General features: G+C 38.4%; 1 protein-coding gene across 1 annotated transcript in view; it reads right to left on the bottom strand.

The window, feature by feature from the left end:
• The window catches only part of grik3 (glutamate ionotropic receptor kainate type subunit 3), an 85,240-nt gene that overhangs the window by 32,749 nt on the left and 37,202 nt on the right, over nt 1–15,289 (bottom strand). Inside the window, exons 2-5 of the mRNA XM_070912060.1 lie at nt 4,080–4,253; nt 3,593–3,850; nt 3,231–3,412; nt 1,096–1,149 (exon numbers count right to left, since the gene is read on the bottom strand). Of these exons, the coding sequence (XP_070768161.1) occupies nt 1,096–1,149; nt 3,231–3,412; nt 3,593–3,850; nt 4,080–4,253 (668 nt within the window). The remainder of the gene's footprint in view (nt 1–1,095; nt 1,150–3,230; nt 3,413–3,592; nt 3,851–4,079; nt 4,254–15,289) is intronic.

A 15,289-nucleotide genomic window follows, 5' to 3' on the forward strand; every position in this document is an offset into this window, starting at 1 on the left:
AACATTATAACCTTCCTGAAGTAAGAATGTATTGTAGGACTGCTGTACTAGACTGCATTACTTTTAGCAAAGTGAACCTAATAGACTGGCAAATGTATAGTTTTACTTTTTGAAAAGGCTGAATCATTTCCTAAAAATGCTGGGCACTGTAGTTTATAGCAAATGTTACTCAAACAGGATTAATTGTTGGGGACTATTTTCAGGCGCCGATATGGTGTTTACGGCATCAGGATGGTGTATCTGCAATCAACTCAAGATAAACTACAGGGCCCATGTTCACCGTAATGAAGAGACATGTCACCCAGGGCAAACATGTTTTTAATAGTTTTCACTAGGTTTTGGACAATGGAAGGCTATTACCTACATGGACGATACGTGTTGGTGGGATCAATTCATAGCTGGATTTGTTCTTTTCATTGGATTTGCTGTTTATTGAAAAATATGGAATATCCACGGGAAATGGTGAAAGGCCAAATGATCTATGACCACATAAATCACAGGCGTACGCAGTACACATATTCATTGAAATGTAAGTAACTTTTGTATCTCACTTCATTATTGGAAATAAATGCCTGTAGTTACTCATGATTTTATTGACAAACCTTTAACAGAGTATGAAATCAATAACTTAGATTTGGCCTAATGATCTAGTCTGTTTATTAAAAGCCTTTTAGATTAATTAAATGGGTTAAATTTATGTTTTAACTTTGCTGGTGGAGTGTTGCCATTTTGTTCACATTTTGATTGAATTTTCACTTAAAAAATATACAGCATTTAATTGAATTATATATCATGTAAGAGCTCACAGAGGAATTTTAGTTGTTTTCAAAGTTGGAAGTCACATTCAGTTTTGAATCTCAAGCTGTTGTTTTTAATGCTGCCACCTCATAGACTTCTGTCGACTTTACTATAAAGCGGAGTGTTTACTACAGCACACTGAAGACTCCATTATGCCTCCCGCTTGTCAAACAAAATTGATATTATGGACTGGATCCAAACCCCATTGGCAATTAGCCACTATTCATCAAAAACTCAAGCGGTGGGGAGATGAGAACAAACGAGACTCTATTTGCATTAACAAGCATGGTACATTACCAGAGTGGTGAAGATATAGTGGTAATACTCTGTCATCATCCCCATGGTCTGGGCCTGGAAAGATATGGAGACGGAGGATGGGAAAGAAAGGTGTGAATGAATAGAGACAGGATAGAGAAAATGGTCAATTTGTAAGGACATTGTTGAATCAACAGCACAGTCTGAACAAACGCTAAAGAGATGCACAAAAAGACTTCCATCAGTAAAGACAAAAATAGCCAGGTTTTAATGAGCATATTGACTAACACGCTGTTCATTTTGTGGGCAGGACACTTGTGTCGCTTGCTGGGATTTCTGCACCATATGTGGTCCACAGAACAGAATAGCAACAGTACTTGCTTTTCTATGCATTTAAATGGTTTGCAATGGTTTTGAGGCACGTGACGTTATCCCAGCAGAGAAGAGAGCCTTCAATCAAAAGAGCTCTGTAATCTTTGCCTCATATCCGAACACTCCATCACCACCACTTGTTTCACTCAATCTACATTCAAAGGCACCATATTCCCATGGCGGCTGTGCTTCCTGTTTAATTGTACCATCTGTTGTGAAAAAAAGCCAAGGTTATGTAAATAAGATGCTACGCTTATGTGAAGACAAATTCACTTCTCCATCTACAGACAAATGCACGACATTGAAACTTTGTGTCATGTTTTGTATTGTAAGCATGAGTTGTCATTAATTAAAGTAATTTTTACACTGCTGCAGAATGAATTGTCAGCATGATATGACAATGCCTGTCTGCATATCTATTCTTCTTCAACCACTAATATTAGCAAACCTCCATATACCCGTTATATACATATGACAACAAAAGGCACACAGAGTTCCTTTAAAAGACGCCAGGGCAATGCTTCCCATTTTCTCCCGTCCAATCTGAGAGGGAATATAACCTGACAAAGGCATGTCGAATGCAAGTGAACATATTGTTGAGAATTATGGCAAGTGCAGTACTTCAGAGGTGACATTTAAACTAGTTGCGTCAGATCCTCCTTCATACGCATGCACCTGCAGTACCACTCAAATCACATTACACATGAATTCAGTGCTTCTGATTTCTACTTGTTGTCTTGGATAGGACCAACCTTTTTGTAAACCTGTAAATGTAACAGTCTGCAAATCTTAAGATACTGTAGTTGGTAAATTTAGCCACTGCTGCCTGCAAATCAAGACATAGGTGATATCCATTCCACATTTCACCCCTATCACCCGTTTCCCCTTATTTCATAAGCTGTGGTGTGTGCTGTAGCGCTCTGACAATTTGGTCATAGAGGGGAACTGTGTGGAGCATTTCTGCCTCAAAACCTTCTGTCACTTCTTCTCTGAAGAGGACACTGATTCCTCAGTGTGAGATGTGCAGACTGGCCACAAGCGGATATATGTCACTTTAAATGACTAGATAACTTGGGAGGACTGAGTTATTTAAACAACTTGGGAGGAGATGATGCATTTGGTAAACATGTTAACAGAAGCTGACAGCAAACTGAATGGAGGGGCGGATCCACCAGCCTGTTCCTGACATCTACAGAGCACTAGACCACCTACACAATCTCTACTCTGTGCCTCATGCTGACAGTTCTTTGTTGACTGACAATCATTTATATCTAACACATGCATGTACAGTTTTGATAATAAGACATTTTGGATCTTATTCCTGTTTGTGGGAAGTCAAACTGGCCAACAATTCATCCATTAAAAGTGTTCTTTTGAACAAGATAAGAATGCATACATACTGTAACATATTAAGGTTTTCACTAAAAACAGAATAAGCTTTTTTGGCCTTGTTTTCTGTCCTCTATATTTCATTTTTATATATTAAACCCTTGATACATCAGTATCACAGTCTACAATACAAAGCCATTTGCCACAAGTGCAAAAATTTACAGCTGTGCATCACCACTGACCACAGCTTGACATCACACACATTTCTCTTCTTTAGATCACTCCAATAAGTTTATCCTCCACAAGTTCATAAATATCAGTTGGTCAATTTTAGATTTGATATCTACTGTTGGACAGTAGCTGTCTCACTTTTAATTTGTCTTTAATGACAGCTGTGTGGAAGAGATTTGTCCGGCCATGCTAAGATCGGACATTATCGGTCTACGCCACACACACACAGTAGGACTCGTACGTACCTGTTTGAGGATCTGTGCAGCCATTTGGTGACTGCAGTCAAAGATGATGCGGAACTCCCGGCTTCTCTTCATTTCTTTGAGAAGGGGTCTCGTGTCCTGTGTGTCAAGAGGAAGCTGCCGGATCTTTAGCCTGATGTTGTACCTGGATGGGGCCATTATCAGCTCCTGTAGTCTTATAAGACCTTAAGAAGAGAAACGGCACAAATGAAGGCATGGCAAACGGTATCACACAGAAAATGCAGTGAGAATGAGGTAGATGGTTAGGACTCACTCAATTCACCCTTTAGCTTAGTACTTTGCACATGTGAACTGTGTTTGTGAGAATATAACAATATTACATAGTAGTAAAATAGTCTGTTCACCTGTGCTGTCATCATATACGACAGTGGCTGTTTTCCATTTGAGAAACTGCACCAGGTCCAGGATAGCATAGCTTAGTGAAGAATAATCCGGGTATAAATTGGCATAAAAGCTGTCCCTGTTGTCCATGGGGTGGTGTTTCCACCGCACCTGGATGTGCGGCACTTCCAACGCATTGCAGATGGACTGCACAGCGTTTGACGATGAACTATGCGAGGGCCCAAATATTGCAACCACACCTAACGACAGCTGGTCACAAGCTAGAGCAGAGCAAGAGAAGAAAGCTTGAGAATAGTTAAGGTGCATTTATTAAAGATTCCTATATACTTAAGGTTTGTTCCACTAAATAGAAGATGTTGATTTGCGCGCTAAAACAATGCTTATTATCAAACTAATGCAGATATTTTGTTGTTTTTTGACTGACCAGATTCTTGCCTTCCTCCACACTGTAATCACAATTCTTGAATAAACACAGAACAAGCCACTCACCTTTTCTTGACGCCTCAAAACTGTCGTAGATATTTATCCTCTGTATGTCATATGTTAATGTAGTGTTTGGCAACAAAGTCCTGTTTCTGTTAATGTTATTGACAGCAAATTTAAAGGCAAGCTCCTCAGCGCTAACAAGTGAAACAGGTCCATCTGTTTGTTCGAAAATCCCACCTGAAAAACAAAAGAGAAAGAGACGTTAATTCCCATGGCACTGGTCTCAAACATAATCACAAGAAAAAGGAGAAGCACAGACACAATTCCAGGTACAGCTAAATGGAGAAACGTATTTAGGGGCATTTGCACTTAGGAGAGAGGGGAGCAGTGCACATTACACAAGATATTAAATTTGCTCAGCAAACATGGAGCAACCCTCTCCATTTTCGGGGAATGCTGAAAAAACCAATATCAGCTTTGAAGTCTAAAGCCATAATGGATTTAAGGAGTGTGTGTGTGTGTGTGTGTGTGTGTGTGTGTGTCTGTCTGTCTTTCTGTTCCATCAGGGCAGCAGAATATCTCAAGCTCTTGTCTCTCCATTAAGATGTCCATTTATTTCACCAGAATACCACATTGGTGGAGCAGATAACTGGACTTGGGCACTCTTCTTCTTTTACATAAAATTCAAAGGAAAGTATTTTTCCATTTTTTAGATAGGCTGGGCTACTGCTCAAAACTTACAAAACATGTCTATATGCACATCAAAGTAGAATATCGCTTCAGATGGTGGTATGTATCAGACCAGCAGTGCTGCTCTACATCCTGCAGTGTAGAGAAAAAAGAGCTTTTTCAACAGTGCCAGATGAATGGGGTTTTTCATTATATATCCCCCTGAAGGACAGACAATAAGGCTTAAAAAACTAAAATACAGTATTTAAAATTACATTTATGTCACTTAAAGGGGAACTCCTCAACCTGTGAAAACAGTTGAATGTATGTACGTCTTCTGTAGCTCTAAAGGGAGATTTTAATAATCCTGATGATGGCCTTGGAGACTTGAAATGTATAACATGTATAAATGTAGGATCCAGTGTTTTTGGAGCTTAATCCATACTAGGGACTTAAAGGAGTACTCCTTTAAATGTGATAGAAAACTCATACTGAACCGGAAAACCAACCAAAACAGTTGCATGATGTGAAAAGGTGTGTGTGTGTGATGAACATAAACTCATTTACGCAGGCTTGTATGAAATCCAGTTCAGCACCCCACCAATCCAGTGCCTATCCTTGCATAAGTGTGCATGTGCATACACGTCTTCATAGCCTCTATTTAAAATGTGATTAGCCTTAATTATGTTCCATTGCAACGTTGTGTGTTGTTTAAGCAGTCTAACACTTCAAAAGTCCCGGAGTATTTTCTTTGAAATGTTTCACTGTCATGTCCTCTGCATCTAACATTAAATTCCACTGTTTGTGTGTAATTGGTAAAGTAACAAACATTACATGTACTGTCAAATGTAAGACAACAAAGTCCCTCTGTGGCTCAGCTGCAGAAGACAGTTTAGACAGCTTCTTAAAAGATGCCTTTAGGAACATCAGCTTATGGAGAGACTGACTCCTCCACCTCCTCTCTCATCATATTAGCCATTTCAATAACAAAGCAAAATGTCTCTGCCATCTTCCGTCAATTGGAAAAAAAGTTTACTCTTATCTAAAATGTCTTTACTTAGGTTGAACTTTTACGGCTTTTGGAAACCTGCTTTTTTCGGCACTGCGCTCACATTTCTAAACACTAAATCAACATAGTAGATATCTTTAAAGTTATTTATGCCGCCAGTTAATGCATGTTAAAGCTGATTTTGAGTCAGATCTGTCTTTAGGAGTTGATAATCATTTCCAAGCTCTATCTAGACTCCAATTCTGTTAGGAAAACTGAAGTACTTTATGGCAATTTTGTTTTGGTATTGTGGTGTTGTTGTTTGTTTTTCCTCTATGCCACCATTACACACTAATGTGTTTTCAAATATTTCTGTATTCAAACAATGTGCCTTGTTGGTTTGATGAAGTACAGTTGTTGGTCCAGTTCCAGCCATTCCTGTGAAAAACAAAGCTTTTATAAATCACCTGCTTTTAGGGCTTATTGTCTTATTTTTGGGGATAATTTTTATGATCTATTAATCTATTGATTGTTTTTGCATTTTCCAAGGTGACATCTTCAAACTGCTTGTTTTGTTCTCCCAACACTCTCTGAAGATATCCAACGTACAACGACATAACAAAGAGAAAACCAGCAAATCCTCAGAGGCTGGAACCATGACAATGTTTGACATTTTTTCTTGATAATTGACATATCGACTAACCAGCTAGCCTAAATGACTAATGGGTTCAGCAGTTGTTTTATTTTGTTGTAGGAAATGAGCTTTTAGTAGATTTTGCTGGTATACTGATATTTCTTGCCTTCAGCTGGAGGATCGAAATACTAGTTAAAGTAATCGTAAAAACATGTTGAATTAGGTGCACTTTGCCACCCAGTACATAATCCAAATAGTTATTGGATTCATATGAACACATTACCATTATCTTATAATAAAAGCCACAGAAAAAAAAAAACAATCAAAAGGCTTTAATTTAATTCAGCCCAATGGGATTCAAAGAGCACAAAGTGATTTATTTTTGTGTTTTTGTGTGTTATTTGCGTTTTGGATTTTTGCACTCCCATGGCCTAGCACACAAACACTGCCTGCCAGTCCGGTATTATTTCACTAATCCTAGAGGATACCTGGTTGCAGAGAGTTGAGCTTCAAAATAGCACCCGTGACCTGCTGATGCCCCTGAACAGACCCCCAGTGCCTGGATCACAAAATCATATATCTCTATTGGTGTGGGTAGAGTGACAATTCTGGAAGCCAAGCTCATCTAACTATTTATGACTCAAAGCCCCCCTGGATTGCGAGGGGACATGATGCATAAACCGCTCGGTGGAATGCGTCACATTAAAATAAATGAATCCGTCCATTTCATGGGGAAATCTCATTAGAGTACATTAAGTAATTGCTGGAGTATATAGTAATTTGACTGTTAAGAGGATAAAATGTGCATTGCTCAGAAGCACTTTAACAAATTTAATAAACAGAGGGAAACCTGCTCCTTGGGAGGAAAATCCTGCGGATAATTTGCTTTGCCGTTTTCAGAATTCAGCCATGAGCACAGTGGCAAGGCTTAATGTACAAGAGCTCCTCCATCAAATAAGGGATAGGCAGTTCTTTTTAGCATCGCACAGAATTTACCCTAATGATGTAGAATCGAATATTATGGAACTTGTTTACAAGTTCCCATTTGAACAACTACACTGAATGTTCGTTATTGCAGTGGGCGCGAGCAAATTGAGATGCATGAATCTCAGACTTGTTCTTGTGAATCTCAGTCAAAAGGCTTCAAATTAGCATGTCTCCAATAGACAAGAACACAAAGGCCTTTAATTAGTCTCTAAGGTCCTACCACAATATATAAATCAGCCACTAATTGCAGCTGTTTCCATAATTTGTCCTTTGAGGACCCTGTGGATCAGCTGCATTCAAAAGCCACAGACTGATGTGAAAAGAGAATGATTCAGATTTAACTCTTAAACTGCAGAAAGTGAAACAAGACCTTCCAAACTTAATAGAAATATTAACAGAGACAGTAGAGACAACTAGTATTGTAAAATATAATGAAATGTAAACTGCAAATAAGGCTAGTCAGGCTACCGTTGGTTTCTCCAGCTATTAGTATCCAAGTCATTTCTTAATTTCTCACTTAAGTTACAAATCTGTAAATCTTACCGCAAGGCTCCAGTAGTGGTGAAATAGCAAGCCTGAGACATACGTCCGTAGCCGATATACCAGTTGTGTTATAATGGTGCCAACATGTACTGTAACATATGATAAGCTTTCTAGATTTCAACATCTAGTTACACAAAGAACAGGCATCAAGAAAGTACAAAGTCAGGATATATACGGACAGCTAACCTACAAGGTAAGTTATAGATAGTAGTAGATAGTATATTATGGTGTTAAATATTGATATTGGAACAAAAACACATTCGAAAATATTTAAAAACAGTTCAACTAACAAAAGCGCCGATTACAAGTGCAAAAATGTTCATGTATTATTTATGCCAATAAATTGTAAATGAATAATTGGTCATCTGTGGCGTAAGTGAAGATCAAGCAGAATTTTATTCTTAAACAGAAGCTGTGAGTGCAGCGGGGTCTGCGAGGCCTAAAGGAACTGACATGCTGTGCAGAGTCAAAATCATAGGTTTCACATTTCAGCTGTACATGCCCTTGCAAAAATCCATGTTGTAGCATGAAAGCCCCACATATTATGTACTCGCAAACAATGTGGGCAAGTACACAAGCATAAACCCACCCTCTGCTGTTATGTAGTGGCAGACTGCCTGCGAGCCAGCTTAGTTGGTTAGGTTGGAATCATCTGGGTTCCACTGAATACTTATTTTTAACATCTACTGCATTTACAGACTTCACACTTCAAAGAGCGTGATCTGAGTGACAGAATGACAGTCTGCCAAAACAAAGCCGCATTAAAATAGAATGATGCCGGGGGTTGATTTTTGCTATTTTTGCTTTTTAGTTTGATGACTCTTACAATATTATGTTAAAGTTATACATTGTCCAGTTTGGAAGTAACATTGTTTATTTAAATTCAATGTCCTGCTTTACTACACAAGTACTGATTTTCTGATTTCTGATGAAATAAGAGGAGATTTTCTTCCTACTGTCTTGAGTTGTACGGACTTAATTCAGTTGTTGGAGAAACACATTGCATTTTTCTTTCATTATCTGATTAATTCTTTATCTAAACTGAATGTAGGCAGTGTTTAATTTAACTTGATCTCAAAGCAGCTGTGTGATAGCATCTGGTATGTTGTCATCCAATTGTTTTGGCTTACATCCAAGATTGAAGAAGTCATATTTGTTTGTAATGTACTGCAAACATAGGCTTTCATGAGAATGCGTGTGTCCCCATCCTTACAACAATCACACAACAGCACAAGCCAAAGATCGTCAGAATTGACAAAACATTCTGATTTTTAACTGAAAAATCCCACTTACTCACTTTCTAGTTTGACAGCAGACTGGCTTTATTTGGATTCCCTCTTTCCAACAACATTGGTAAATAAAAAAATGCAGTACCTACAATTTAAGAGCAAGGCAAGGTCATTTTTGGTGTCTGCTTTACTACTGACGCAAAAAGCTGTGATAGCATTGCCCTTGTGAAACATGAAATTTGTGCAGAAGAGAGGCAAGATCAATGACCTTTCTGTTATTTTCTGCCAAGCAAGAATCTGACCGTACATGCAGTTCCGACTAGCTTCACAACAACAGTGGATGTACTTTCATTACCTCACCTGTCCTTTCTAAACTTGGGTAACAACATATTTTGGGGGGTTCTAAACCAGACTGATTTCACTTGGCCCTGTTTTAGGGGAAATCAGCAACAAATGGGACATGCTGTATAATAGATAGATAACAATTATCTGTATATAAATACAATAAAGATCCATACCCCGCCAGATACATAGATAGGTAGATGGAGTACATACATATTTTATTTTTTTTGCCGTCCATTATATGATACGTTGAGCTTGTTAAAACAAACTCCTTGCTGCCAGACAAACCATTGCAGAAGCCCAAACAATGAAACTAGCTCATTATGCTCTTGGATACGTGTGTGCTCGCCCACTGCATTTCTGAGTGTTGCTCTTTTGTACTTTCTTTTCACTGGTGGGATTCCCAATCTCCCTGTGAATAGCTTCCTGTCTCCCTGGATGTGCAACAGCACTCAGTTTCACAATGATGGCAGCAAACAATGACCAGCACAAAGCACACACACGAACCGCCATGAACATTCCGAAATGCAGCCAATTTCTGGAAGAATATGTTCCTCCGTAGTTATGGGTAACAACACAACACTTGGGACTAACTGTTACACAATACCAAGACCAGTGGTTAAGGGCCAACGCTGCGTTTTGTACCACACATAGCCGAAAAGCAGGCCAGGAATCTGTTACATTTAATCAATGATAAGTATCATGAGAGGAAATTAACAGTGCTGGTTAATTAATGGTGTCTGCCAGCATGTTGGCTCATTAGTTAGCAAAGTCACCTCACAGCAAGACGGCTCTGAGTTTGATCTTAGCTGTGCTTCGTCTCCCCATGTTCATGTTTCCTCAGTTCAAACACATGCAGGTCAGGTGAATCAAAGACTCTAAAATCGCTTGTAGGTGTTAGTGCGAATGTGTTTGTCAATGTGTTAGCCCTGCAGGGGATCAGTGACCTGTTCAGGGTGTTTCCATGTCTTTCCCCACCCTGTCTTTCACCCTACAACCCTTGTCAGGAATAAGGGAGCATAAATACATGGATGATTAATTACTCTACTGAATAGTCTGCTAACTAGTGGTTTAAAATCTTTAAATCTTACCATTACAGGAACAATATAGGCAAACACATATGAAGTGTGCGTGTAGAAATAAAACACCTATAATGGGTACTTTAAAAGTACTACACTACCCATGAGCCTCGGTCTCTGTTGCCATGGGGAAGAAGCCAGTCAGAGGTTCAAATTAGAGCTGTAGGGAGTTCAAAACACTTTGTCATTGCAGTTTAGAACAAAAACCGGCGTCATAGTTGCTGAAGTCATCCAAGATTGACCCAGAATTTAATTGATTTAAGCTGCAGATTGTAGAATCAGTTTTCTCAACACCGCCCGCCTAGCAATGTACGTCACAAGAGTTTTAAGTTAGTTGATAACATGTTTCTTGCCAAAATACACCTTGAGAGTCTTGCTAACTTCTACCTCTAAGTAGAACCAGATATTTTGTAGGCAGTCTGCAGTTGTGTTTTTCTACTGATGGTTCAACCGGGACATTTTCATGTCCACCCAAGCCGTAGAAGTACTCCAACAGTGAGTCACCTAACTTAATCAGAAAAATGACCGGGAATTTTACTTCCAGAACCAGTTGCACCTGAAATAGCTCCTCTCACATGGCAGCTCTATACAATATACATCACTAATACAAAATCATTGTGTTACTACCACTCTGGCCACTACATTGTGTGATATACTGTATGTTAACAGTCACAGACAACCAGAATATACAGCTGTCCACCTGCTACACTTGCTAATGTCGAATGTGTTTATTGTCTTAATCAAAGCAATAACTACTGGATTATAAAGGTCTCTACTGCTGATATTGTTTAAACTAAATGTATGACGAGGGTGACAGCGACTGACGGCTATGTGCCGACATGCTGGTGTTGCCACAACTGACTATTAAAAGTGTAAAGGAGTGATGATTCTGATGAGTGAATTTTAATTATGGAAGTGTTATCTGAAACATTTGTTTGAGTGTGTGCTCATCTTGTATTGCAGCCATGCACATGTCAGACTGTGACAGCACCAAGTAGGCTTATTGAAAGCATACGATATTGTTGGACTATTTAGAGTAAGCCAAAAAACACATTACCTTATAAAATAAACAAGTTTTGTTTCAAATTTAGACTATGTAAAAAATATCACTTTGATATGTTTTAGCCTTTAGTCTTTCCAGTACTATGAATATATTTACAGACATATGATTAAAGATTAAAAAGATGTTGGGACCAAAAGGAGAATATTCTTGTTGTAAATGAATCAGATTATTAGATATTATATATGTTACATATGCTAAAGAGTGTTATAGCTTAAATGATTATACTACTTATGTTATGGTTGGCATTTGCTGTTATAGAAGTGTTTGTGTTTACTGATAATGCATAAAAAAACAAAAACAAATGGAAGAATAAAACCTGCAGTTAAGTTTAATGGCAGCTAATGTGCATCCTTCATTGTAGCCACAGCAATTCTAGTCAACAGTGACCTTATACTAAGCTCTTATTAATGCCTGTTTAATCCCTTTAAAAATTATTTCAATCTCACAAACATATAATAAGACAACACTTATCACAGAGGAATTTGTGTTCTCTAGCAAAGTAATTGCACTTTAATGGTGGCACATTCATATGTCACTGAGCTGTGGGAGCATTCTGTAACAATATGCTAGATAATGCTTACAATATTAAATATTAATAATAGTCTTTTCTAAGAATGTAAATGAATTCTAAAATGAATATCTAAACAGTAATATCAGTTTCCAATGAGTTCTAGTCAGAAAAATATGGTTTAATTGAAACTTCTTTCTTTCTTTTAAATGTCCTAAACAGTGGTTTGGATATTTACAAATTTCCATTTGTTGTTCACCAACAGTATTTGAGTTCCCTTTGTAAAGATTTGAGTATAAACACATTAAACCGTTGTCTTAACTTAATCTTTGATAGATAGCTTGATAGTGGCACAAACATAACATGAATACCACCCATGCACATGCGTTAAAGGGAATACTTTTTTACTTTTATGTTAGTACTTGTGTTTGACATTTGTTTTTGCACTATTCTTTGTACCATGTGGTTTGTTTGTGTTCTGCTGCATCTATCTATCTCACAACCATAAATGATAGAGATAAACGTTTAGCTTTTAAAACTGGTTGACAAATATGCCAAATACATGCAAATCTGTCAAGAGGGCTTTAGGCTCTTGAAAAAACATGAAACCAACTGTTACAAAATTGCAGATATAAAAGTGCCTTGCGACCCATTGTTATTGATGTTATTAGTGTGAAGACCATTGCACTATTACAGATATAACCATCGTTATCTATTTGAAATCTCTAGCAATAAACATCAGGTAAAATATTTCCCTGTAGATTTATCACCTTGGGGAATAAAACCCGCTATATATTTATTCATAGTGCAACACATTTGCAGTGGTTCTCACACACACACACACACACACACACACACACACACACACAAACGCACTATTTCTTCTTGGAGCATACAGTAGATAAAGCTTGCCTCAGTGACTTGTCTCTCACACACACTGTCTCTCTGCTAAGCCAACTTGAATTAGAGCTTCCATTCGTCATTCAGACTGATTCTTTCAGTCGTCATTGTTGTCTTAATGATGTATTTGACTTACTATTTGTAACCAGCAATAACGTGGCAAATAATTGTTTCCTCAAATACTCTGCTTCATGGCAATCCATTATACGTTATGACACTTTATATTTCGTACTTTGACAGGCTGTGAATATGATAAATGTATGTTTTGTTATATTTCTCGAACTAATTTCTTCTAAACAATGAAGGCAGTAGAGTATCCAAAGCAAAGACATTCTTATTGTTAAAACAATCACGTCGGTAATTGAAAGCAGCAGGAATGTTTAATGGTGGAAAGGACAGATGATACATGTTGAAGCCCACTTAATATCAAGTATTTGTGCTCTTGAACCACAAATACTGTATACAAAGACTGTTCTGAAGCTTTTACCATATTAGAAACATTATAAAATAACGACAAAAACGCACATCAAGGAGAGAAATTTCACCGACATTAAAAAAAAAACAGTTATCCTGAAATTCCAAAAAAGCTTTTCTTCAAAATGTGAAATCAGCAGTCAGTGACAATGTTTAAGTGTCACTGCATTTAGACAAATGTGTCGTAATGTGTACAGCTTTCACAGAGCATAATATATTATCATATAAATTGAATTTGGGCTTCTAATGTTGGAGTCCATAATGAGAAAGCCTGTTTTAATTATGTTATTTCTCCCTCTAACTCACTGTCCACATTGAATCTCCATCCAGCTCTATCACAGCTGAGAGGCATTCTTATTTATTTGATACGATTAGTAGTACTCATGCAGCCCTATAATGTTGTGATATCTCCTCTGTCAGAGGACTGTCAGGTAACAACACATTTGTAAAATCTAATTTTATGCTCAAGTGGTTCTGCTTCTGCAATTTATCGCAGCTATCGCTCACCCTTTCCCTTGCTTGCTCTCGCTCGCTTTTCCTTACTCCCTCTCCAGTCTCCACCCTCTCTTCCCAGCTTAGTGAGGTGTTTTGATCTCATTATCATTCCCAAACATTCACACCGGATAATCTGTCAGGGCGGGAGCCTGTGCTCTGCACCGTACAGGGCACCCCGGTCATGATTAGGGGTGTCGGGGCGTGCTTGCAATGAAAATACCTTTTTTTCCCCCTTAAACCAAACTAGAAATAATGGGTATATCTTTCGTCCTGCGTGCTATAAAAACTTGGCTGTGTCAATTAGATCCTTTAGTAAAGAGAAACTGCCTCATACTGTATGAGGACAATTGTGGGACAACCCAGCGAGGACACTGAATTGATTAGCCAAACCGAGCAGCGGGACTCGGATGCCCTTTTAGAAACCACAAATCCCTTTCCAGAAACGTTGCACAATGCACTGTGAACCTCCATTAGACAATCCTGTTCCACAATGCACAATACACACAGCCACCTCCCCCGTCTGTGGCCTATTGTTATCGCGGAGGTAAAACCCTCTCTATGCCAAATCCTCACCTCACCGCCAGTTCAATCAAAGGCTGTGCCAGGAAAGCAGGGAGCAAGACAATGGTAACTAATGCCAGGTGGATGGGGGCTCTGAGCTGTGCCAAGCTACCTGTGTCCATCACCATCCCCACCCCTTCTATCTCCTCACCCGCTGCCACCTTTCTTTGTCCACATATGGTGGCAGAAAATATGCAGACCTGCAGCCTTGGCACTTTGTCATAGTAGGACATAAAGGTGGCCAACAGCAAGAAAAAGCTCCATACTGTGCACAAACAGCTTTGGTGAAGGTGCACCTTCAATAATGCGTGTGTGTTTAAGAAATGGAGTTAATAAACATAAAAATAAATACAGGATACAGTTAAATATTGTATCCTTGGCAACATTTGTCAATAAGTAATTTGATCATGACCCCAAACAAGCTTACTCACCAGCTGCGCTGCGGCTGCCTCCTCTTTCTCTGGTTTAAAAATACAGTGCACATACTCTGCTAAACTCTAAACTTATGTAATACAAAACTAAATATACACTTTGTTTTGTAATTTTATACTTTCTAACTCATTTTTCCGACATAGATATACTATGTCCATCCAGGTCTTATCTGGCTTATTAGCATAGAACTATAACCTCAATTCACACAGTCCAGCTGTGAAGCCTCATAGTTTTTCTGCCGTTGGCCATGCATACCCTCTCTCTCAACACACCCTAATTTTGTCGGTAGCATTCAAGCATGTATGAAAATTGCCAAACTCATCAAACATTTCTCTAAAAAAGACTGGAATTGACCTTGTAACAGTTCAC

This window comes from Enoplosus armatus, chromosome 9 (genome assembly GCF_043641665.1).
Source record: "Enoplosus armatus isolate fEnoArm2 chromosome 9, fEnoArm2.hap1, whole genome shotgun sequence".
NCBI classification, from domain to species: Eukaryota; Metazoa; Chordata; class Actinopteri; order Centrarchiformes; family Enoplosidae; genus Enoplosus; species Enoplosus armatus.